A 25,689-nucleotide genomic window follows, 5' to 3' on the forward strand; every position below is an offset into this window, starting at 1 on the left:
GTGCCAATTTGTGGGTGATGCAGGTAAAGCACGATTTACTTTGAGGGGCAGGAGTGGAGCTGGAGGGGAAGAAGGGACAGAGGCATAAGGATGAAAATGCAGGTTGGAAGCAAAATAGAAAAGATTCTGGACAGAAGAGAAATCTGATCAGACTTGACTGACTCTAGGAGAAAGGGGGGATGGGAGGCATGGAAATCCATCAGTTGTGATCATGGAGGTGAAAAAAAAAAAGCACATTAGAGCTGTTTCCTCAAGAGACGCTTCAGGGGGTGTGCGTGATCCAGGGATTGGGACAGTGAGGAATAGAAGAGGTGGGTGGACTAGACCACTAAAGACTGAAATAGCCAAATCCAGAAAAGAACGGACAACTAAAGTCACTGGCCACCTGCTTTTAGGAGGGTTAGGTCATAGCCACTGCAGCTGCTGACCTTCAACACCCCCTGAAAGGAGTTCAGGGTGGAGATCAGGAATGAGGCACTGCTTCGTCTGGAAAAACTGGCAGAGAGAGATTTTCAGGAGAAAATTTCACAAACCCAATTTCTTGCATCTTCTCACATCTAGGAAAATCACTAAGATCATTCATGGGACGCCTTCTCATGACCTGCAGCAACCTGTTAGTGAGATACGCGCTTCACTGTGTGCACTGCCTTCACCAAAATCACGTATGTATCAGCCTTCCCCTTCTTCCAGAGCAGGTCCTCAAAGCTGTTTGAGAGCCATCTCCTCAGTAAGTCCCCAAATAAAACTGGACTCACAGCTCTTACACTGCGCCTTTTTTTTTTTTCCCAGTCGACAGTATAAAGGGAAGTTTCAGAAGCTGTGTCACTATTATTCATGACTAAGTGCACAAGGGAAGCCTTTAGTTAAAAACAGGTGGAGCGGTTTTTGTGTTCATAGGTCGTTAGACTGTTCCTGGGATGTCACGACGCAGAACCAACACTGCCCCTTGGCTCTGCTGGCTGATGTCAGAGAAGAGTGCTTCTCTAGGATTACCCAGCCTGTACCTGGTCACCCACAGTACATCAATCCTGGTTCAAGCTCATTAAACCAGATTAGAAAGAAGCTGGGTGCCTAAACTGATGTGCACTGGCTGGAGTCTCAAGTCCCTTCTTGAGTCAGCTCAGTGGGCAGCCTCTTCCATCAGGGTTTCCAAACACCTATGGTCCATGCTGGCAACCTCCACAGTGTCACTGCCCTCTACTACATCCCTCCTTAAATGCTGGCACAGGAGAACTATTTCGAGACCATATAAACACACACACACACACACATACATGTATATACACACACGCATATGCATATACACACATGCCTGCCTGCCTGCTGAGTTGCTTCATTTACGTACGACTTTGCGACCCCATGGTCTCTAGACCGCTGGTCTCCTCCTCTGTCCATGGGACTCTCCAGGCAAGAATACTGGAGTGGGCTGCCGTACCCTCCTCCAGGGGATCTTCCTGACCCAGGGATCGAACCCTCATCTTCTGCGGCTCCTGCAACTACAGGAGCGGGCTCTTTACCGCTGAGTCACTGGGGAAGCCCCATATACACATACATATATGCACACATATACATATTTGTATGTCCATGTATAAAGTCCGTGTATACATATATATTCACCAAGACTGGATGTCCAGGACCACTGAGGTAGTAGAGCCCAACTCAGGAAAAACCCTTCAAAGAGGTTTTCATTGGCCTTAGAATTGATTAGTGGCAGATGTAAAACAAGAACCATTTTCAGGCTCCTGGACCTGAGATTACAACCACATACCACTTGAAACCAGTGGCTTTCCGGGAAGTAGCAAGAATGATCTAGATGATCCCATTGGTGTGGCCCAGCTTTGCTGTGGAGGAGGTGTTTCGGGGCATCACTGTGACACTGTGCTGGTGGGACAGCCTTAGCACCTCCCCTTCTGTCACTTGTGACTTTCTTATGCGCCTGCCTCTCTCTGTCTCCCCCCCACCCAACCAGGCTGGCTCACTCCCAGACTGCTACCTCTAAGCTGCTGCAGAAAGAAAGTCGCTCAGTCACATCCAACTCTGTGACCCCATGGGCTATACAGTCCATAGAATTCTCCAGGCCAGAATACTGAAGTAGGTAGCCTTTCCCTTCTCCAGGGGATCTTTCCAACCCAGGGACCGAACTTGGGTCTCCTGCATTGCAGGCAGATTCTTTACCAACTGAGCCATCAGGGAAGTGCCAGCTGCAGCAGATACAGCCTCAACTGTCGCCATCACAGCCACAGGAGAAGGAAAAGAAATTGTTACCGATCAAAAAGTGAGTGAGAGAGGAAGGGGCTGGAACTCACGTATTGACTGAGAGGATCAGAAACAGGAGGGGAAGTGCCCGCTTACAGGTTCTCTCACTTTCAGCAGAGGGCAGGCCAGGGGAAAAAATCCAGCTGGGGGAGAAAAATCCAGTTGGAAGCTGGGGCTGCTGGAAACAACACTGTTACTTAACACGGGACAGCGAAGGCAACAGAAACCAAACAGCCATTTAAAAAGCTAAAACAATGAGGAAGATTAGATGATAAGTTTTCACATTGAAATGCAAACACTGTGATTATCAAATGTTTAGCAATTTGAGGTTTGGGAAAAAAACAGTTTTTATATAACCAGAAGATTATCAAAAGAGAAAACATTTGGATTTAAGCAAAATTTTTAAAAAAGAAAAAAAACTATCCTTAAAGGATATCAGATTGGCTACTATGTCCTTTATCCTTCTTCATTTTTGGCCGTGCTATGCAGCATGAAGGATTTTAGTTCCTTCATCAGGGACTGGACCTTTGCCCCCAGCAGTGGAAGTGCAGAATCTTAACCACTGGACCACCAGGAAGTCCCTGCCAGGCCCTGTATCCTTTAAAAGGGGCGCCACCCACCTTGGGGATGTGGAGCCAAAACTTGAGAAATTGAACACCTTTCACAGATCACCCATTTTTTAGTTAGCATCAGAGTCAGAAGGGGAGTTTGCTAGGCATGCAGATTTTTCCTCCTGTTCTTCCCCCAAAATTGACTCCATGTGCCCTGTGAGGAATAATGAGTCAGCAGTTTATCATCCCAGGTGGACAGTGCACATGGTCCTCCAGCCCATACTTTGTGAGATGCTGACTCATGCTGCTGCTCTAAGTTCCACAAAAATCAGTCAGTCACCTGGAGTACTTGTTTAAAGATTCCCGTCCCATCCCCATGCGTGCTGATTTATCAGCAAGAGCACCAGGTGATTCTTAACAGTGACGTCTGAAAACAGCGTTTTTACCGAACTGCCTAGGGCACTTGGAGAAGGAAATGGCGACCCACTCCAGTGTTCTTGCCTGGAGAATCCCAGGGACGGCGGAGCCTGGTGGGCTGCCATCTATGGGGTCGCACAGAGTCGGACACGACTGAAGCAACTTAGCAGCAGCAGCTAGGGTACTTAAAAATGGACCTGTTTTGAGTGCCACCCCTGAAGACTGTGGGCTTCCCTGGTGGGTCAGATGGTAAAGAATCTGCCTGCAACGCAGGCCTGGGCTTGACCCCTGGGTCAGGCAGATCCCCTGGAGAAGGACATGGCTACCCACTCCAGTATTCTCGAGAATTCCATGGACAGAGGAGCCTAGTGGGTTACAGTCCACGCGGTCACAAAGTGTCAGACACGACTGAGAGACTAACATTTTCATTTTCCCAAAGAATGTAGTTTATTTGGTCAGAGTGAGTCAGATCAGACAGATCTCTTGACTAAATTCACTAGGAATTACTTATAAGGGACATCAGCAGTTATGTATATTAACCAACAGTCTTGGTGACAAAAGTTCTGTCAAAACTACAAATTAGTAGGGCTAAGGAGAGCTGAAGTAAAATGGTCCCTGTTTAAAAATCACACTGGATACTTTTTGACAGGAGCATAAAATTTAATGATTTGGGCCAGCAATATGCTGAAATCCTCGTTAACAGAAATGAGATTACCACGGTTTTCATGTTCACTGTCAACAACAGGTTCAATGACAGAATTGAGAGCTTTTTCCATTTTAGCACAAAATGTGGAAGATGCTTCCTGGATCCTCATAACTGGATTTTCCTGCCTCTCTGATCAGTTTTTTCCCCCTGAAGTCTTTGTACTGTTATTTGGTACCCTAAGATGGAACAGGATTCTTCTGGAATGAAATGACCGGCTCGAAAGCTCTTCAATGAATACTTAAATCTCTAGGTAGAGACACATTTACAGCCAAGAGGAGCTTCTGACCTGATTTCACTTTTCAGGATCGTGACATATTTTACAGGCAGCACCGCAGGGAGGCCTAGCTGAACATCACTAGCTCTGCATCCTGAGGGAAAAGCCACAGAGCCGCTGAGAGGGGGGTGAGTAGGCACAAATATAACGAGAGTCCAGGTGACATAGGGAATTCCAAACTGGCAAGAAAAGTTGAATTCTATTTTCGGTTCTAGGAAAGTAATAGCATTAATTTTAATACTGAACAGACTGAGTGAAAACCGGACCCTAATCCAGTTTTTAAATGTTTCCTTCCAAATTAAGTGCAATCAATATGAACAAAGTGCTTTTCCACCAGCGAGTAGAATGAGCTGGCCTCTGCCACAAGGGTTCCTTGGCTAATAGAAACTCCCCTCAACTGAGATTAATCAAGGATCCCGTGAATAACATGATTAGGACTTCTGCGCTCAGAACCAAGGCTGATGAATAGCTAACTAAATACAGGGTTCAGACAGGAACCGTGTTAAGAGTGAGTGTGCACCATCTCATCAGCAACTGCTGGATGATTCCAAATCCTGCCTGTACTGCAGTTAACAAATAGATGTTCAGATGAAAAAGTCGAGTGTGAATTCATGGAGAACCTTAGTTATATCTGAGAAGTCAGAGAAATTTTCAGAAATGCTTCCAAATACAAAAGAGATGATGGAAACATAAAACCCAATGAATTCAACTGCTCTCCCTTTTTAATCAATTTTACACAATGATATTGTACATGAGTAATCACATTAGGAGACAGGATGGGTTTCCTGTACATATACAAGATGGTGCAAGCTCATTCACTGAGGCTTATAGGTTTTTATCAGTTTCAAGAGGAGAGGCAGTACAAAGCTTTTTCATACAGGTGAAACACAAGAATACGGTAGACAAGACAGAACAACTCAGCAGAGGTGAATTCTTAAGGCGTGTGGCTCCTGCTCACAGTGTCTGCCACAAACCAGGTGTAGAGGACTCTCTCCCGCGTTATTTAACCTTCGATGAGCACAGGCCTGGGGGACATGCAGCTTTGTGGTAATGCCACAGCCCAACCACACCAACCTTGACACTGAAGCAAAGCGTATCTTCCTTTCTCCAAGTATTCTCGAGAGTAATAAAGCTATTCCTGGTCACCCTACTCCTTGGGTAACCTACATTCTAAAATATATGATTATTAATCTGGCAACATTCTCAAGCATTTTGGCAAAGTACCTCAAATATCTCATCACTGTTCATCTACTCAACTAAAAATTCTTTGAGCTTCAAGAAGATCTTTTCTGACTTCCCCCCTAAAGTATGGCAATTACATATAGAATAAACTTACTAGTTAAAAGAACTAAACAGAAGGCAGACTTTTCCTTACAAAATAAAGCAGGAATGGAAAGGGAAGAGAAAGACCAGGACACACATCAATGGAGGAAGTTGAATCCACTAACGATTCTATCACTTCGACACAATCCACTAACAATTCTGAGCGAGTGTGTTCCTACTTTCCCTTTTCACACCCAATCCCATCAGACACAGAAACTGTTAAATCTTCACAATGTTGATCTTCACTTGGCCACGGAATTCCCACGGCAGGCAATGGGGAGCAGTGCCGACCGGCATGCACAGTCAGGTACAGCTTCCTGTGGCCAAAACTAGACCTTGTCACTGCCTGGGACGGGTTTTAGTTCTCTCGCTTACGTACCTCAGGGACATGTAGGTTGAAAGTCTACATTAAACAAAAGCTTCCAGGACACAACAGGGAGAGAAAAACCCATGCATCTCATCCACATCTATTTTCCATCCTTCACAAAACCTAACCCTCTTACAGTGATTTCATATCTGTATAAAATGGCTTTTATAAACAGGTTTTTGAAGAGAAAAAGTAGGAGAAATCAGTTAACTGTGGCTGAGATTTGACCTAGAGAAAGAAAACAAAATGTTTACTAGATTTAAAAAATAATACTTTTACAAATAAAAGATAATCTTCGATCTATAATTCTATCACTTAACTATCTCTGGAAGCAGGGTATTAATACAAAATATGAGCTGATTTTTTTCGTCAGATAGCTCCACAGAATTTCAGTGAACATTTAACATTCATTTGCTCTGTAAATTCCATGTAATAATCGGTGGCTACTGAAGGTTTCCTACGTGTGATTTTGTATTTTTGCACAATCCTTCATATAACCTATGTCCTGGGAGGAACTGTGCTAAGAAACAACTGAAAGACAACTATTCCTTTCCTGAAAGAATAAAATCAGATTACTCCCTATCTCACGCCCACTGCTGCCACACACACAGTTGTTTAGTCACTGAATTGTGTCTGACTCTCTGTGACCCAGTGGACTATAGTCGGTCAGCCTCCTCTGTCCATGGGATTTCCCTGGCAAGAATACTGGAGCGGGTTGTCATGCCCTTCTCCTGACCCAGAGATCGAACCTGAGTTTCCTGTATTGGCAGGCAGATACTTTACTGCTGAGCCACCTGGGAAGCCCATGCAGGCAGTTACCAACTCCTAAACTCAGAACTCAACACCATGCTAAACCCTGTTACAAAACTACCAGTGACAGTTAACGATGAAGTAGTCCTTACTCCTGACCAGCTTCCAGAAGAAAACAGCTTAACCTTAAACAGCTGGGCTGTGCGCTTCTCTGCCAGCACCTGAGTCAAGACACAGGCACCCACCTCCATCTCGGATGTAGCTGTGATGCCAAAGCTCTGAGGTCCTCCTCTCACAACTGTCTCAAGCCCTGCAGAGCCCTACCTCCTGCCTCTAGGAGATACAGACTCACCACCTTCTCCACAGAAAAGAGCCCCCATGCAGTGTCCACATCTTCATATTTATTTCCATAGTAACATGGAATAGAGTTAGTAACCACCACGGGGGTGAAAAATTGCATTGACTTCTGAGTTAAATCCCCAAACAATAAATTTCAACTATTCCAAGACTTCTGTTCACTTAACATTTATTGAATCAAGTGCTGAACTCCCCCCTCTGCCTTAGAAATCATGTTAAGACAGTTTGTCTTGTAAAGTATCTATGATGGGATCTGACTTCTAAGACCTACATGAGCTTCACCGTTACAGTCCATGAAGCATGACTGTACATAGATTTCTTGATCTAACATTCAAGAGGACATTTTTCATACTACTTTAATTTTGATCTGCCCCTAAAAGGCAGAAACCACATCTCACAATCCTCTGCAACTTATCTCAGTATTTTAGAGTAAAGGAATGAGAAGAGGTCAAGGCATAAAAAAAACCCAGCTTCTTCAGGCACAGTGGAGCACAGAGCTCCTGGAGAGACAGCCTCTGTCCTGATCTGCTCAAGGCTGTTGGTCATAGTTCCCTTAAACATGCCTGGAAATGCTGCCAGCAACAAGAGACTCCAAGGAGGGGACCAATTTTCATAAAAGAAGTTAAACACGTTTAGGAATCATACAGAGCAAAACCAGTCAGTGATGGCCTATGTGTAAGACTTGTGCTTGAAGCTTTGGTGGGCCTCCTTGGCCTGTTTCTCAGACACCAAAACCCAATCCTGATTAATTAGCAACACACGATCAAACCAAAATACAGAAACACATATTTTTGTTCAGAAGAGGGAAACAAAGGCACAGAAACCTGCCAAAATAGGTTTTTTCCCCCCGTAAGAATAGTATGGTTGACTAAAATAGTTTATCACTAGTAAAACTCGTATCACTAAAGCAGACAATACAAATTAGTTTTTAAAAAAACTGACATTCACTGAATTCCTGGTCTGTGCATTCAATGTGAATCATCATCAAAAATATATTACAGTTACAGGTTTGTAAGGAGTTCTGGCTGGGGTTTCTACACTCTATTTAGCATTTCAGATGAGAAGTACCGCAAGGATGGGCTAGATATCTGCTGTTCCTTTGTTTGCCATGTATGATGATTAAACAAACAGTCTATCTCCTACTGCAGGTTCAAAGATGTCCAGGGTGAGAAAGTCTAAGTGATATATTCAATAAGTTCTATACCCCTCATCAAAGGCAGCCCTGTGCATCAAATTCCATACCTAGAAAGTTCAATAAGCTGTGTTACACTTTAATAAATACTTCTGTGTATTTGTTCGCCTTTTGCTTTTAAGCTCAGCTTAAATGTTGTCAAGGAAACCATTTCACAAGAGGGTACATGACAACCTACTATCAGCAGTATTCCTTGTTTATTAGAATCTGAAGATGTCCATATTACATCAAATATAAATATATATCATATTTACATTTCCTTCTTAGCTTTTCAATTTAGGTGAGTGTATTTATAGATAATGCCACTAATGTCACCACTATTATAATCCTCAGTGCAACTGGCATTTTCCTTCTGTTAGATGCATCCAAGATTAGACAGCATCTTGAAAGAGGTGTACTGTTCTTTTTTTTTTTTTAATGAAAAGAAAGAATGAGTATCCATAAACAGAGATCTAGGAATTTTCTAGGAGATTATTTTTTTCTTTTTGTATTTCAAAATACCTGAAAAATGTGGTCCCTTTTTGCAGTACTATTCTCTATGTAGGGACAAGAAATTAATGAAATATGTAACTCAGAAAGGAAAAGAACCCAAAGAAAAGAGAACCTGCTTGTTAGCTCATTAATCTGTTTAGTAAAGATCTGTTTTAAAAGGTCTGAACACTGTACAATATTATACAAAAACAATCTTCAGCTTTCAAAGCAGCTGGCACATTTTCTAAGAGATCTGTTTGCCCCGCTAGCAGTCTGCTGCCTCGGTGGGCCTTTGTCTTGTTCACTTCCTGTCATCGATAGTCTTAATGAATTCCACGGCTGCTGTGAACTGCATCCACCAATAAGACTCCTCTCCAGACAGACAGCTGGCATAAAAGCTACTGATGTACTGAACAGTGGACAGCAAACAGGGCGGATTTGCCTAGAGAAGTGAAAAATAAAGTCAATTACTCAGCTGGAAAAAACACTTATGGTAACATCTTTCACATGTTTTCCTGTGAAAAAGAGACACCAGTCCTTTTGAAAATAATCCCCCAAATCCTTTTTGGAACTAATCTGTAAACCGGAGTTACTGTGAGGAGCAACAGTGTATTGGAAAGAAGACTTAGGTTCTAATCCTAGCTCAACTATCTAGAGCTTTCTAGCCTAACAAAGCACTTGACCTCACTGGTCCTTAGAGGGGCTGAACTAACCCCAGTGGCTTCACTCAACATCCCAGGATTCCAGATAAGGAAGGAAATGCTGCAGACAAATTGAGTCATATCTGTTTAGTAAGTACGGGTAGAACCACCCGAGAAAGAAAAAGAAAAAACTAAACAAGAGTAGGCCCTCTGCTGCAGGAGGTAGCACAGAAAAGCTCCTGCTCGTTCACCTCCAGGTTCAGGTGTGTTACATCAGGAGGACAAGCTAAGGCCTGTTCCTTAAAAGGGGCTTAGACTGGCTCTGTATAGAGACTAAACACATCCTCTGTGGAAGAGAGCTGAGCAATGGGCAAGAGGAAGAGTGAAGAAGGCTGACCGCACAAACTCAGAGTCAGCGCTCTGACTCTGAGCTAAGAGTTCAGGCTGCAGAAATACCGCAACATTAAGAATTAGTAAGCTATATGTCAAATACACTTTAGACATCACCAGAGGGCTGAGCTGACTGGAACACATACTGGGTGGCTGTTGTGCACCCAATCTGCAGGGTCCCCATCTCCAAACCAAAATGTTCAAAATAAACCATTTGAATGGTGACACTTTAAAGTCAAAAAAGGACAAGAGGTGTCAGTACTTTGAAAAACAATATGGTACACTTAATAAAACATGAGGTCAAAAGAGGAGAACGATGACAGGAAAATGTAGCAGTTTATGTGATAACCACCATGAAGAATTCAACATGAAAGAAGATGGTAAAAACATTACGGCCAGAGAACCTGCCCTCATTCATTCATTCAGTAATTAGCCACCAAGCTCCAAGGAAGACCTTCAGGCACTGCTTAAAAAAGCTGAAAATGTTCATCTAGGAATCTAGCTCTTCCTTTCTTTGGAAAACCCTAACTTCTGGACAGAACATAACTTGACATTAGCTACTTTCTTCCTGGGTATCACAGAGCTGGAAACTTGTAAAAGAGTCAAAGCAACTCTTCTCACGGGAGGGAGCGAGGACCTACCTTGATCAACACAAACACCAGCACAGGGACGAAGTCATCGGCCCCTGGAACGGAGTCCTCGTTGGCCAGGCTCAGGAGGTTCATGATCGTGGAGCACATTCTCAGGATGCACTGCACTTTGTCCCGGGGCGTCTTGTAAGCACTTATTGTCCTGATTTCTGACTGTGCCGAGGGCCATGGTGCCTCCTTAAGATAAACCTAAGCGAGACCACACACAGACCGTCATGCAGGTGGAAGGCAGTGACCAGAGCAACCTCCACGTCAGGAGGCGGATGGGTGAAGCCACTGCCTTTTCCCTTTTTCAGAAAAACCAAATTGCAATTTTCCTTTTTTCAGAAAAACCAAACTGCAATTCCTCCCCATCGTCCTACTTCAGGACTGAAGCCTAACTTTTAAGCTTTTAAATTATTTGCTTTGCATTTTAAAATAAAACCACCCAGGGGAATTCCCTGGCCGTTGAGTGGTTAGGACTCTGAGCTCTCACTGCCAGGGGCCCAGGTTCCATCCCTGGTCACTGGGGAACTAAGATCCCCAAGCTGCATGATGTGGCCCCAAAGGAGAAACAAACAAACCCACCCAGATATATAGTAGAGGCATATGATAACACAGAACCTAGAATTCGTAAAATTTTAAGCAATTATCTTTCTTAAAGAGCTAGAATGGGACTTATCTATGTATTGCAGCTGATTCCAAAAGAACCGACACGCTACTTTTAAAATAGCTTAAAAATTAGTATGTACCTGTGTTGCAGCAGCTCTAGAAATCAAGGACAATTAAAAATTTTATGCCAATTAATATCCAGATTCTAATGAAACAACCAGAAAACTCATATACCTAAACCTTCCTGTTTTCTGATGTTGTAAGAGGTACAACACAGGTAAAAATGTTAGTATCAGGATCTAAAAGGTCGTTCTGAGGCCACACTCAGATTCAGTTCCCTCTCCTGAACAAGAGTTTTCACACTCTCTTTGAAGTTCCACCAGATCCCTTCATACGGGACATTCCTGCAGAATGTTCTGGAAAGAACACTGGCTGTTGCGTGGTGAGGAGTTTGGGGCTCTATATGATTATAAAAGCATCCGTGGAGAGTGTGGCTGCCGCAGGAGGAGTGAGCTGGGAGCAGGAAGCCCTGCCTAAAGGGGGTGGTGTCAGGGCGGGGGCTTTCCCAGGCTGGCCCTCCCTCCACTCACCTCTCACTACTAAGGTCCCTTCCCAGGCTAGGGAATTTTAATCCACCGAAAGACCTTTGAGAATTTTATCGACTGAAGGACATCCAGTGCAAGTGGTTTCTTTATAACTTACTATATTCTGCTTCCCTGAAAAATTGGTAACATGTACATAGTACACCAAGACACTTTTAATTGAATAATACCATCCATACTGTATAAACTGTTATTACCTCTGGTATCTGAAGAGCTCTGTGATTTGCAGTCACTACTTTAGATAATCTCTGAATATGTTCATGAAGAACCCTGAAAATGCCCCAAAACACATATGTAAATATATAATTCAGAAAAGAAGGTATGCAGGTAGTTATAGTCGGTTTCCTTAAAACACACTTACACCATTTTAGACTCACTTCTAGATACAGATTACCATTACAGTTGAGACTCTCTCTTAGCTATAAGTATTCTTTCTGTCTTGGTCAAAAACTCTCACATTTAGGATCTGCTTAGAAAGACTCAGTGAGCCAAGGGGACGCAGGGGGAAGAGTGGGAACCCCTCCTTTCCGGACCAGGGCAGCGCCCACGGGAGAGGTGAGGGAATTCCTTAGCCTGGATGCTTCCTGGACAAGCTAACTGGTGAACAGGCCAAGAAGTGGAGGGGTCAAAGGCCAGAAACTGGAGAGCACAGACGCTTTGACGGAGAAGGGACGCTGAGGACGCTCACCTCTCATTTCAGAGGTGACAAGGATTAGGCCTAAAACGGTGAAGGATCTCCCTAAGGCCACACAGTGGTGAGCAGAGGCTACACCCAGCCTCCTGCCTTCGAGTGTTCTTTCCAGAACACAGTGCTAACTCTCTATAAACCTGCAAAGACCACACGGAGGAGACAGAGGCATAATCGGCTTCAACGGTGCTCTCTGCAATCAGTAGTTTGAATGTTCCCATTCCTTATCCCACCCTGGAAGCCAAAAACTGGGGCTCCGGAGAGAAAACAGAACCCAGCTGGCAAATTTCGTACAGAAACTTGGGGAGGGGTAAAAAGCCCAAGTCTAGGAACAAGTGAGAGAGGCAGGTGGGAACGATCCTAACCCACTCACACCAAAGTGAGCTCTCTCAAACATACATGAGATATTTTTAAATTTCCATGAAAAAAAAAATCTTACAGCAACCACCAGTGTTCCACTCTGAGGTCCTATTACATGGGCCCCTCAGGGTCGCTGGCACAGTGAGCCACTGTCACTGCCGGGGGTACACGGCGGCCACTGAGCAACACACTCGGGGGCAGAAACCGGGTCGTAAACCAGTGGTCGAGAAAATGCAGAAGAGGAAAAAATTAAAATGCTGTCTCACTACCCCCAAATAACCACTGTTACCCTTCTAGATATTTTTTTTCAAGATTAGTATTTTTAGGATTGTTTTTAAAAATAGGCTTTATTGAGATTTAATTCATATGCCACATATTTCTTGATACTTTGATATTCAAATACATATCATTCCCAATAAATAAAAAAGTACATATCAGAAGTCACACACTGTGCTTGATGCCCTGATGGAGAGATGAATGAAGCGTTGTGTTCCTGTACTCATGCAAGGAACCAGCTGGTGGAGGATGGAGGCGTTCATCAAACAATCACACAAACCAGTGATCTGGAACAGGGGGCAGTTTTGCCCCTAAGGGGCACTTGGCAGTGTCTGGAGATAGTGTGGTTCTCACAGCTGGTAGGGTACTACCAGCCAAGGCCAGCCATGACGCTACATGTCCCACAAGGCACAGGACAGCCTCCCACATTAAAGAATCATCTGGCCCGAAATGTCAGCTGTGCCAGCGAGAGAAACCACGACTCAAGTGTAAAACTGCAATGGGGGCAAGTGCTTTGCCCTGCCAGGGCATCTCACCCAGGCAGACAGGCTAGGCAGGGTTTCCCCTGAGGAAGTGAGGTCCAAGTTCTGATCTGAAGGGTAAGAGCAGGTAGTAGAAAGAAGGGAAGAACAGCTGTGGCAGAGTAAACAGCAGTGCCTTCCACAACGGCCAGACCAGTGTACACGACCCTCCAGCCCAACTCCCCGCACCTCTGAGAACGGAGCACCTTCATTCTTTCCAGTCTGGTAACTCTGAGAGGTGCAAAAAGGAAACATGTATCTTTTCCTTTATTACTCAGATATTATGTCTGGTGAATAGCTTGTCTAAACTATGGGGCTGGCTGGGATAGCCCTACTTAGTCGATCACAGGCAGGAGCACTCACTGGTCACGGAGTATGTCCCCGTCCTGATTCGGGTAGAAGGCAAGTTTGAAGATCCGGTTCATCACACTTCGCTCGATGGCCAGCTGAGCATCCTGAAGCTGTTCCTCGCTCGCGTTCTGCCATATGACGTCCTGGGCCATTGCACCGTACAGGAACTGCAGAAAATCTTCCACCTGGGCGGTTTTATCATCAGCGGCTGTGAGTTTCTGAAAGTCTCCAATGCAAAATAATACGCTTTAAAATAGAGTATTTGAACGATTTTAAATAGGAAATCATTAGAAAGTAGTTAAAAATAGAAAACTATTAGAATCATAATCCACTACCTATTCAGCTACCATGCTCTCAAAGCTGGAGGTAACTGGGCATGGTTTCATTTGGGGAGAAAATACATCCAAATCATTAAAAACAGGGGAAAGGTAAGACACGTGCAGAAGTTTAAGAACAAGAGGTTTGTTACAAAGTAATATGCTTTGTTTAAAAAAAAAAAGAAAAATTGGGTGCATCCAAAACTTTGTTAATTTTTCCAATTTTTAAATAAACTATAGATATTCAACCAGGATAAACATGACATTTATTGGCTGAACATCAAGGTTTAAGTACTAAGAAATAACTGGGAATTTAAGGAACTGCTCTTAGACACGTAGGTACTTAAAAAGTAGCAAAAGAAAACTTCCCAAATCTTCCGGCTAACATACGGCTTCACCAAAGGGTCTCTGGTTACCTTGAATGAACTCCCTGATCTTCTTCTCTTTGCTCTCAAGCAGCAACCTCACACAGACGGTGGTGAAGTATCGATTGGCCACCTCTTTGTCCCGCAGAACCCTCTGCAGTAGCCTTTCCAGGTGAGCCTGCGTGGTCTGCAGTCCTTGTCGACAGCGAGTGAGGTAAGCAATGTAGGGGGCCCTCTTCCTGAAAGGAAAGACACTGCAGGACACCAGACACACGGTGCACACCCTCCCTGGAAAGAGTCCTGACTTTTCTCCAAAGGAAAAAAACGACCTCGAAGACTGGTTTTACAAATGAGCCTATCGGGCTGCAGACAACCATCCTGAGAACTGGTTATGTTGCCAGCTCAAGAAACAGAGTCAGGACTTCCCTAGTGGTCCGGCAGCTGCAAGTCCGCCTGCCAAAGCAGGGAATATAGGTTCAATCCCTCGTCCGGGAAGATGTCCCATGCCGAGGGGCAACTAAACCTGCGTGCCACAGCTACTGAGCCCGAGCTCTAGAGACCGCGTGCTGCGACTCCTGAAGCCGGCACAGCCTAGAGCCTGTGCTCTGCAACAAGAGACGCCACCGCGGTGAGGAGCCCGCGCACCACAGTTAGAGAGAGCCCTCAGGCAGCAATGAAGACCCAGTGCAGCCAAAAATTATGCAAGGGTCGAATGCACACCACAGAGAACAGAACCAACACTTTATAACAACTGTAACTGAAGTATAATGTTTAAAAAGAGTGAATCACTATGTTGTACACCTGAAACTAATTTAACATTGTAAATCAACTATATTTCAATTAAAAAAAAAAGAAAGAAAGAAACAGAACCATTTACTGGTCTGAACACTCAGCTCGCTAACTCCCTAAACACTACTAAATCTCTTCACATCACTGGTCTGTTCTGCATTGGAGCACAGTCTCCATGCTGGTAGAACCTCATACTTAACAGGAAGCTGACTTCTACAAAAGACTAAAATAACAACAAAATACAGATTGATATACCATGAGATCACTAAATATACCACCAATTATCTGCTTATAGTCTAAATACAACAATCATTATAGCACCCATTCCCTAGGCCTCTTTACTTCCTAAGCTTCTCAACTTAAATGTCAGCAGTGACAGGCAACAGGCAAACGATAACAATTCCTAGGACTCCTCCTGCTTCCCTGGTCCATGGAAGCAGTCTTTTCTATCACCACTAAAAGAGGGAAATGACATCCTAGTTATCCTGGCCCTACCTCCACCAAAGATGCTTTTGGGCAAAGCTGAAGTCAACTGTATTCTGTTAGTAAGATCTGAGTGAGTGAGTGAAAGGCGCTCAGTCGTGTTTGACTCTTTGTGAGTGAGTGAAAGGCGCTCAGTCATGTTTGACTCTTTGTGACCCCACGGACTATACAGTCCACGGAATTCTCCACGCCAGAATACTGGAGTGGGTAGCCTTTCCCTTCTCCAAGGGATCTTCCCAACCCAGGCACCACAGGCAGATTCTTTACCAGCTGAGCCACAAGAAGCCCAAGAATACCGGAGTGGGTAGCCTATCCCTTCTCCAGCAGATCTTCCCTACCCAGGAATCGAACTGAGGTCTCCTGTGTTGCAGGCAGATTCTTTACCAACTGAGCTATCAGAGAAGCCCTAATAAGAGCTGCTCGCTTACAACTACACTTCCAGACTAAATATCCACAAATGTTGCTTGGAAATTTACATCTAGGAAAGCCCAGCACTTTGCAGTGAGCCTAGATTCATTTCTGAAATAAGGGCTGAGAAGAAAATACTTGCAGCTGAAAACAGGCATACAAGTGAAACAGGCTGGGGATGTTACCTGTAGTCCTCGGCGATAGAAGCCAGCAGCTTCCTACAGGTCCGGTTATCAAAGCGGCACACGCAACGCATTGTTTCCTGAAGCTGAGCCATTAAGTTCTTATCTTGTAAGTTAATTGCTTCAGCTATTTGCACTTTTAAGAAGCAAACAATTTCATTGTCTAAATAAAAAAACATCAGAATTCTGTTACTGTTGAGAAGTTCCATAGGCTTTATATACGTCGAAGCTCATCCCTCAGCCTGTGGGATGTCAGTTATGTCTGTATCATTAAAATTAAGCAGAACCAATTAGAGAACATTTTCACAAACCATCAGTAATCCAAGTGCCCTTAACTGATGCTAATATAAATGTGTTAAGTTGAACTGGATGGAACTGCTGTATAGTTTAAATACAGTTGAATACTGGCAGTTTCATATGGTTCCTATGAAGCATAGGAAAAAAATAAACTCTCACATAGCAACCTACCTTCTGGGTCTGTATGGTCTGGTAAACCGTTTCTTGTTGAGTGGGTTAGCACTGGGAAAGCCACAGAATCCGCAGAGCAAAGAGCGAGCCTCAGTTTCTTTTTTGCATCTCTAAAAAACAGATGAAAATATAGTCATTTCTTTGTCCAGATATGGTCACATTCTATAAACTATTATCATATTTACTATACAAATTAATGGGCTTCCCAGGTGGTGCTAGTGGTAAAGAACCTGCCTGCCAATGCAGGAGACATAAGCAACACGGGTTTGATCCCTGGGTCGGGAAGATTCCCTGGAGGAGGTCATAGCAACCCACTCTAGTATTCTTGCCTGTAGAATCCCATGGACAGAGGAGCCTGGTGGGCTATGGTCCATAGGGTTGCAAAGAGTCGGATACGACTGAAGCAACTTAGCACACACACACATACACAAATTAATAGGCTAGCTCAGGACTCAAATGTTTCAAATGGTCATAAATAAAAGATAATTTTTAACTTACTGACACCTTGCTTAAGGAGTGGGCCTTCTGGTTATCTGAGAAGCAAGGTTGTAAAGGTGCTCTGAGCAAGGACCATTTGGTAAAGTCACTAGAATAAAACAAATCCTTTCTGACCTTCCAATATCCACTAAATTCTATGCTAAACGTAAGGACGAGTCAGAAAGCCAGATTTTGCCCAAGCTGGGAAGGAATCAACAGAAGTCATCGGGACCATCTCAGCACCCAAACTAAGGAAGCCTTCCACCACATTTCTCAAGAAATGTTGATCCTGCCACAAGAAAAGCTTGTGACAAGAAGACCTTTCTGTTGCCCTGTTGATCAAACCTCTGTATTGAACCAAAACCTGCTCAATTTCTGACCACTGAACCTCTTGTTACCACCTGGCAGAGCGCCCTTCAACAAGACATCACCCTCCTCAACAACGCAGTCCTTCACCCTGGGAGGGTCTTGGAGAGCAGGGATCAGAGCTTCTTCAGAATGGCTGAGGCTGCCTCCCAATAAAAGGAGTCAAAACACCTCTAAGAGCAAGCCAGAGTTTGCTCCCATTGCAGGATTATCACTTGTCCACCTCACCTGACTGGTTCTGAGACCCACCTTAATGGTTTGCTTCCTCAAAAATGAGTAACTTACGAATCACCTCAATCAACTGTGATATTTGCCTACTTTGTAAAGACTCCGAATATATATGAAGCAGTGAAGTCATGGCTGGAAAATAAAAATTGTCTCCCACTACCCCCCACCCCATTTTACCACAGAAAAAAAGTATAAAGCTCCATAATATTTAATGATAAAATGATATGTACAGCACAGGGAATACAGTCATTATTTTATGATAACTGTAAATGGAGTATGATCTTTTAAAATTGCGAATCACTACGTTGTACCCCTGAAACTTAAACAATATTATAAATCAATGATACCTCAATAAAAGTAAATAAAATGATATGCTATTAAGAGTTTACTTAAATTAAGTGGGGGAGGAAGTAAACATGAAACAATACTGGCCACGTATTAGTAACAGATCTGGGGAATAGGTACATTGCTGTATTTTGCCATTTTGTACAAGCTAGAAAGTTTCTAAAATAAAAAGTTTAAAAAGCTAGAAAGACAGAGACAGAAACAGAGAGATGGACAGATGATTAATGCTTTAAAACTGATAATCCGGGGGCTTCCCTGGAGGCTCAGTAGTAAAGAATCTGCCTGCCAATGCAGGAGACAGGAGTTCAATCCCTGATCCGGGAAGATCCCACATGCCTTGGAGCAACTAAGCCCGTGTACAACTATTCAGGCTCCTAAAGTCATTTTCTCAAACCGTGTTAGAAATCAAGGGAATGAGGAAGATGATAAACTGGGAGGGCTCCAGTAGGCTTACTGGGGAAGTGGGTTACTCAGCAATATGTGGTCCCTGTGAGCCCATGAGGTTTGCTTGGTTTTTTCATTCTCTGAATTAAAGCCTTTGATATATGACATCCACAAGGCGAGCAAAGTCTTACCTCCCTGCTTTACATATTTATTAAGGGACTCAAAAAAACACCTGACTTGAAGTGACTGCAATGGTGATGAAAAATTCAAACCCAAAGGTTCTAAATCGTATACAAGAAATACCTGTAAGAGAAGGCTGAATCCTGAGGATGGGCCGCTTGGCTCGCAGAATCCGGGAGATCATCAGCGGAGATGTTCTGCAGGGTTTCGTCACGAGGGGAGTCGTGTGCGCTTTCACCGTCACCCATGACTTCTAAACAAATCCCACCCCCCGCAAAAAGGATAAGCAAGTTAATCCAGAATATTCTGGCACTGGTAGGTATTCAGAGCAACTCAACAATAAATTAAGCTGTGCCTTCTGAAAAGAGTTCTTAGAGAGAAAGGGAAAAAAAAAAAAGAAACTTCAAACACTATATAAATAAACTGACAGCAATGATAATATATCAAGAGAGCAGTTGAGAATAATCTTACTTCTTATCCAATTGTAATCCAAAACAATGAAAACCTTTATCAACTTAATAAAGATAATACTCTGTAACCACAATTACTGATCCACAGAACTAAAAGGGGTCTCAGAAATCATTTCACATAACACCCTCGTTTTACAGACGTGGAATCCTGCCCAGTCAGGAAGCAGCTGGCTGTGACCCTCTCAGCCAGGCCACACTGAGACCCCTCATCCTCACTCCAAGGGACACCCCCGCAGTCCTCCCTGCCTGAGAACGAGCCGGGGACAAATGCACAAATGCAGCCAGCACAGACCTATGGTGCCCCCACAGTTGTTTCTGTTTCTAATTTATCCATTTAGATAATACATGCATGTCCAAAGAAATGAAAAGTTCCTTAGTATAACAAAGACACTGTGCCTACGTGGAAAAAAAATCTCTATTCTCAGGAAATCATTTCAAATGCTTCAGGAAAAACATACATATAAAAATGTGGCAAAACATTAACAACTGGTAAGTCTAGGCAGATGAAATATAACAGACCTTCACTGTACTATTCCAACTTTTTTGTTATTTTAAAACTTAAAAGTGTAGGAGGTTTTCTCAGGCTCCTGTGAGTCCCCCTTGAGCCAACTCATGTTCAGTTTGTCAGAGACTCGCTCTAATAGTAATCTCGGGGATTATACCATGGTTTTTTGACAACTATTTACGGGAGCTACTGAAAGGCTACTTGGAAGAATGGATACATGTGTATGTATGGCTGAGTTGCTCTGCAGTGCACCTGAAACTACACTGTCAATTGACTATACTCCAATATAAAAGAAAAAATTAAAAAAGAAAGAGGCTACTTTCAGTTCAGACCACTTTCATGGCAGGGATATAAAAGCTCCCATTCCATTCTGTATCAGGATGGTCACCTGCACTTTCGTAGTTTGCCAGCGCTCCCTCACTGGGGCTGGTGCGTTTAATGGCATTCCTGTATTTGTCCAGAATGTCCTCAGCGACCTGAGCCTGCGCACTGAGTCTCGGGCTGGGATCATCTGCAGGAGGGAAAGGAGGAGGAGAATCAGTGCCCCTTGGTTTGCATCCACTCTGATGTTAGTACGACACCAGTAGCATAATCCCAAAGGCGGATTAGGAGGTAAGACTTAAAAAGAGCACATATCTCAGTGTTATAAGAGGCACCATGCAGCTGCCTGCTCATCCCAGGTCTAGGTCTGAGAGCCTTGCCAAGGCACGAAATCGGGACGATTAGCTCCACCTTCTCATCATCGTCAGATTTCTGCATGACATTGTCAAACAGTTCAGTGCAGACTGAATGGATGATGGGATTCTACAGTGTTTACACCCCAATCACTGTTATTAGCAATGCATGCCAAAAGAACTTCCAACAAGGCATTTTTATAGGCAGGCTTCATTTATTCAGACATCTCTATGCTGAAGGAGGAAAAAAACGTATTCAGACTTAAAACTTAACCCTTTTAAATACTTTTAAAATGCCTTCCTCCACTTTTCTTCCATGAATTTTTCTCTCTACACCGTATTTAAAACCTTCAGGCAATTCATATTTGACCTCACTTAATCTCACCAGGACAGTTACAGGTGCTGGACTAGAGAGCACTTCTGTGCATGCAGTGGTGTCAGAGGCGCTCCCAGAGATTCTAGACATTCTGGGAGACTGCCTGAATTGTACCTGGGGTACACAGAGAAGGGGTTTACCACCATCACAGGTGCAGTCCTGGTTACTGACAGGCCCACTATCCTGTCAGCAAAATAAGCACATCAGTTATGTTTTCCTGGAGTCAGATGGCAAAGCCACTAATTAACAGTTAACAAAGCAAAGTGCTACAGATCTATGGGACAAAACAGAGTTCCATGGTGAAACGTAAATTCCTGAGACAGATCTAGGCCAAGCAGGTAATATCCACACTCTGGTAGAATCCCATTTTTTTTTTAAGTCTTAAAACATATATTTAAAAAAAAAAATCACTAGAATTTATATATTCCTATGTGTTAACTGCAGCTAATGTGAATAGCAGCTGACATTTATTGAGCACTTAGCACGTGCCAAGAACTGTGCCAAACAATAACCCTACAAGGGACGTACCATTACCACCCCTATTTTCAAGAAAAGGAAATCAAAGTAGAAAGAGGTTAAGTAGTATGCTCACAGGTTCTTCTTCTCTTTCTACAAAAAACAATATTTAGTGTTTGTGTCTCTGTAAAACTATGGTAAACTGTAGGGAGAAACAACTGTCAAAATAATTTAATTTCTGCTATAATAATTTCAATGCATGTAAGAGAGTCCTAATAAAACATGATCTTCTTCAAAATGCAAACTTACAAAACCTTTAGTGTTACAAAATCTTCTTTCTGCTATTGGTTTTGAGTGCTGTTGAAGGCTCTGAAAAAAGGCTAAAGATAGTGAAAGCAATAATGTTGCTTATAACCTTTATTTCTATAATGCCATTAAAAAAAATTTATCTGAGGACAATAAACAATAAGAACAAATAACTAAAACATACAAAAAATGCTATATGTACAAGGGGATGAGTGTTCCAACTTATCTTAAGTAGTTTTTCATAGTAAAAAAAAAATTGCATATGATTAAATATCCAAAAGCAAGAGAATGGTTTACATTGCCATAAAATCATGATAGATGACCTAAGAGCCAATAATGATTAAAAAAAACCACCTATGTCTAGGAGCCACTGGGAGAGGGTTTATGAAGTAACATGTGGTAAAAGGATACAACTCTGATTTAATCATGAAAAGCCATGTCTAGATATGGAAAGATTCAGAAAGAATATGAAAAAAAGAAAAGTTAAGGTAGTGAGATGATGCACAGACTGTTAAGAAATTCATAACATTTCAAAAAATTGATTTAATGATACTTTTCAGTGAGTCTACTTAAGAGTGGGTAGAAATGTCTGCACCAGTCGGGCAGCTAAACTGCTTGAATCAAACACAAACAAAATGGAATATTTTATGGGAAAAATTTAGTCAACTTAGCTTCTCCTTTAGGCACCGAGAAGAAAAATGTACTGCCTAAAGACACGAATAAAAAATAATTTTAAACTTCTCCAAAGTTACTAATTCAAACATTTTGAAAACCTGAGATTTCTTCATTGAGTATTCCACTCTGTAAATGGTGGTGGTGGTCTAAAACGAGGAGGACGGTAAGGAAACAAACATGAAAATCTTGCCAAAAGTATGCCTTTCCAATTCTTCTCAATCAGACTAAGTGCCAAGATTCATGTGTGATTTGACTTAACACCTACAGCCCTTAGCACAGTGCCTAGCATGAGTCAGATGTTCAACAAGTATTTGCTGGTTGAATGAGGCCTGACTGCTTTCAGCAGGAAACCTGGCCTGAAAGCACAGCTACTGCTGTTAAAAACCCTTTATTCCAGGAAAGTCATTTCATTAAATAAACAGGAAGGTACGCCGGGACATAGAACTGTCTACATATATTTCAAAGCTAGACATGACGGGGCTATGCAGTGAAATGGGATTCTACCTGTACTATGCTGAGCTCTTTGAGGAGGATGTTCTTTTGAAACTTATCCCATTTTTAAATAAAAACCTTCATTTCACCTGAGTAGGATGACATAATTTAAAACCAACATAAGAAAAAGAGAGATGAGAAATTAATTTCCCTCCAGATGCTCTGCAGTCACTGGAGATAGTACACAGCTATCAAGTTCATGGTTGGGTTGTCAATACTACCTCTCATACTTTTTCCTTTCAGGGTGTTCATTCATAATATGCCAAAAAGAAGCTGCAGAAATACAAATGCTGCATGAGGTAAGAACCCAACCCCTAGTTATATATTCCTTGGGTCAGATAACAATGTTAAAATGATTCAAGCTGTAAAAAAATTGGTCAAGTTTACAAATCTACTGATATTGTTTGAACACTTCTCAGGGAAAAAAGGAAATGATTAGGTAAAACAGAATTTCAGTGATCCTGAATAATCAAGAACTACAGACGGAAATAAACTGAGACTTCTACGATCAATGTCAGAGGAAACTACTGTCAGTGATCCAAAGATATGGCATGCACAGCGCTAAAACCGTCACCACACTTTCCTCAAAGGCATGGGAGGTCATCATCCCACTAAGATGTCGGGTGCTAGGGCAGGCCTAGAGGCTCAGGGTCAGGGACCTCATCATAAACGGAAGTTATGACAATGAGGATGATGATGGTGGTGGCGGTCTGTAGGAAGAGCTCACTGTGGCCGCCAACTGGAAACCACAGAGCTATGAAGAACATACTCCCCACTGTACACACACAGACACACTCGTCTAAAAAGGCAACGTTTATGGCACCCAAGAGAAAGTGTTATGAAATATGTGCTCTGGGAATGAAGGAGCCAGGAAGCCCATGGGTCTACAAACCTGTGAGTGCTGAGAATCTGTCAGGCCCCAGATCATCTTTGTCTTTTTCTTGTTTTTCTTTCTTTCTAAATGGTATAGGAGCTGGAAATTAAATAAAGTCAGTAGTGTGACATATAACATACTGCACTACTCGGCAGACAGCAGTCATTCTGGAGTTAACTGGTGTGCCAACATTTCTAAGTGGAAGGAAGGTGAAAAGTTTAAAAGCTAAGAAATCCCGAGTGTCCACTGATTATCATTCTTAACATAGCACTGAAGGTTCTTAGAGAAGTTTTCAGAATCTGCTTTGAGGTCATCTGCCACAGGAAGAAGGATTTAACAGGAATCTATTGGGATTGAATCAAAACCACTGCCTCTTAACCTCTGCTCAAAAAAAACACAACACATTCAAAGCTCTGAGCCTCATTCTCTCCTCCTCTAGTGGGCTTGAGTCTGGCGTGAAAGCAGCGGTCCTCAGCTCCTGAGCACCACAGTGCCGAGAAGAGGCCTTCAGAAGAAGACCCCTCCCTTTAGTCCTGGACAATCTCTCCTTCCTAGAAGAGATGCTTTTGCCAACTCAGATTTCAATACCTACTGGAATGATGCCAGGCTATTCACACAAAAAAGCGAACAATGCTACACAACTGCCTTCCAGAATAAACACTAATATTCAGGGTATTATCATCCTCAATGATTATAAACATAAGAAGCTTAAGTTTATTCCAAGAATGTAAAGAATGAATTTTCAATGTTCATTTATAGCATCCCTTTTTCCTGCAGTAATTATTAGCAATACATATGTCAAAAGTCCTACATGTTTAACTTCAATGGAATATAATATTTAAACAACTGTGACCTGCCTGATTTTCATTTATGAAACCACTGCCACTTCCTGCAAAGAATAGGAACTATCACTTCTAAAGCTGTACCTTAGCATTCACCTGAGTGAAAGCATTTTCTATAACCTCAAAACAGCATGAAACTTAGGCCCTGTGAGAACCTCCCATAGGAGTTGAAATTTTAGCTCTCTGAAAGAGATTTGGGGGCTTTGCTTCTTGTTGCTATTATTGCATTCTGATATCTTATAAAATTACCTTTGGGCATGGCAGAAACAAAACGCTTTCTCCACCAAGGTCTGTTCCTGTCTGATTTCTCATCATCGCTATCTTTGCGTTCTTCAGTCTGTAGAAAAAGTTTGATGTTTTATTTGTAGTTGGACAGCAGGATAGATTACCATGAAAAGGATTTTAGTTATTCTGTGAAATACAAAAACCACTCATTGGTCTTCAAAGCACAACTGTTCTTATTGTGGTACAGGCAGCTTCTGGAACACAGACGTATACCTTTCAAGCATTAGACTGATTGATTACTTGAGGGTAGGCATTATCTCACTACTGTTAGCAAGCCAAAAGGGTAATGAGTCCAGCATAGAGTAGGCACTCAATAAATACTCATAAGGGATGACTAAATGCAATGCAGATAAAACCTAGAGATTTGGAGAGACGGTAGCAGTAGTATTAGTAATAAAACTAAGTATGTACTGTGTGCCAAACACTGAATGAAAAACATGTATTACCTCATTTAAACTTCACAGTAGCCTTGTGGGTGCTAAGTGGCTTCAGTCGTGTCTGACTCTTTGCAACCCCATGGACCATAGCCTGCAAGGCTCCTCTGTCCATGGGATTCTCCAGGCAAGAATCCTGGAGTGGGTTGCCATACCCTCCTCCAGGGTATATTCCCAAACCAGGGATCGAACCTGGGTCTCCTGCATTGCAGATACATTCTTTACTGTCTGAGCTACCAGGGCAGCAAAAGGGCTTAACAAGAATATTTAGTCTCAGGAGATAAATATTATTACTAACCCCTCTTTATAGATGAGAAATATGGGGCTAAAAAAGGTTATCTCCCCACCTTCCCCGAAGTTATACAGACTGGATGTGGCAACGCTGCTCAAAGCTAGATGTGACCAACTGCAAAGCTGCTGCTTTGATCATCAATTATGGGTTCTCATTAAGACAACATGTCAGAAGGCAGAGACTATAATTCCTTTACTAATCTACGATATGACCTTAGACAAATCATTTTATTTCTGTTTTTTCATCGACAAAACTGGAACTAAAAATACCTTCTCTGAGGGC

General features: G+C 42.7%; 1 protein-coding gene across 1 annotated transcript in view; it reads right to left on the bottom strand.

The window, feature by feature from the left end:
- Window positions 1-7,515: 7,515 nt before the first annotated feature.
- Window positions 7,516-25,689, bottom strand: part of GAPVD1 (GTPase activating protein and VPS9 domains 1) — a 61,955-nt gene continuing 43,781 nt past the window's right edge. The window contains exons 16-26 of the mRNA XM_068986943.1: window positions 24,646-24,733; window positions 23,573-23,653; window positions 20,090-20,212; window positions 18,850-18,979; window positions 16,747-16,856; window positions 16,282-16,441; window positions 14,468-14,655; window positions 13,747-13,960; window positions 11,736-11,808; window positions 10,337-10,534; window positions 7,516-9,106 (exon numbers count right to left, since the gene is read on the bottom strand). Coding sequence (XP_068843044.1) covers window positions 8,966-9,106; window positions 10,337-10,534; window positions 11,736-11,808; window positions 13,747-13,960; window positions 14,468-14,655; window positions 16,282-16,441; window positions 16,747-16,856; window positions 18,850-18,979; window positions 20,090-20,212; window positions 23,573-23,653; window positions 24,646-24,733 — 1,506 coding nt within the window. The 3' untranslated portion in view covers window positions 7,516-8,965. The remainder of the gene's footprint in view (window positions 9,107-10,336; window positions 10,535-11,735; window positions 11,809-13,746; window positions 13,961-14,467; window positions 14,656-16,281; window positions 16,442-16,746; window positions 16,857-18,849; window positions 18,980-20,089; window positions 20,213-23,572; window positions 23,654-24,645; window positions 24,734-25,689) is intronic.

This window comes from Capricornis sumatraensis, chromosome 1 (genome assembly GCF_032405125.1).
Source record: "Capricornis sumatraensis isolate serow.1 chromosome 1, serow.2, whole genome shotgun sequence".
Taxonomy (NCBI): domain Eukaryota; kingdom Metazoa; phylum Chordata; class Mammalia; order Artiodactyla; family Bovidae; genus Capricornis; species Capricornis sumatraensis.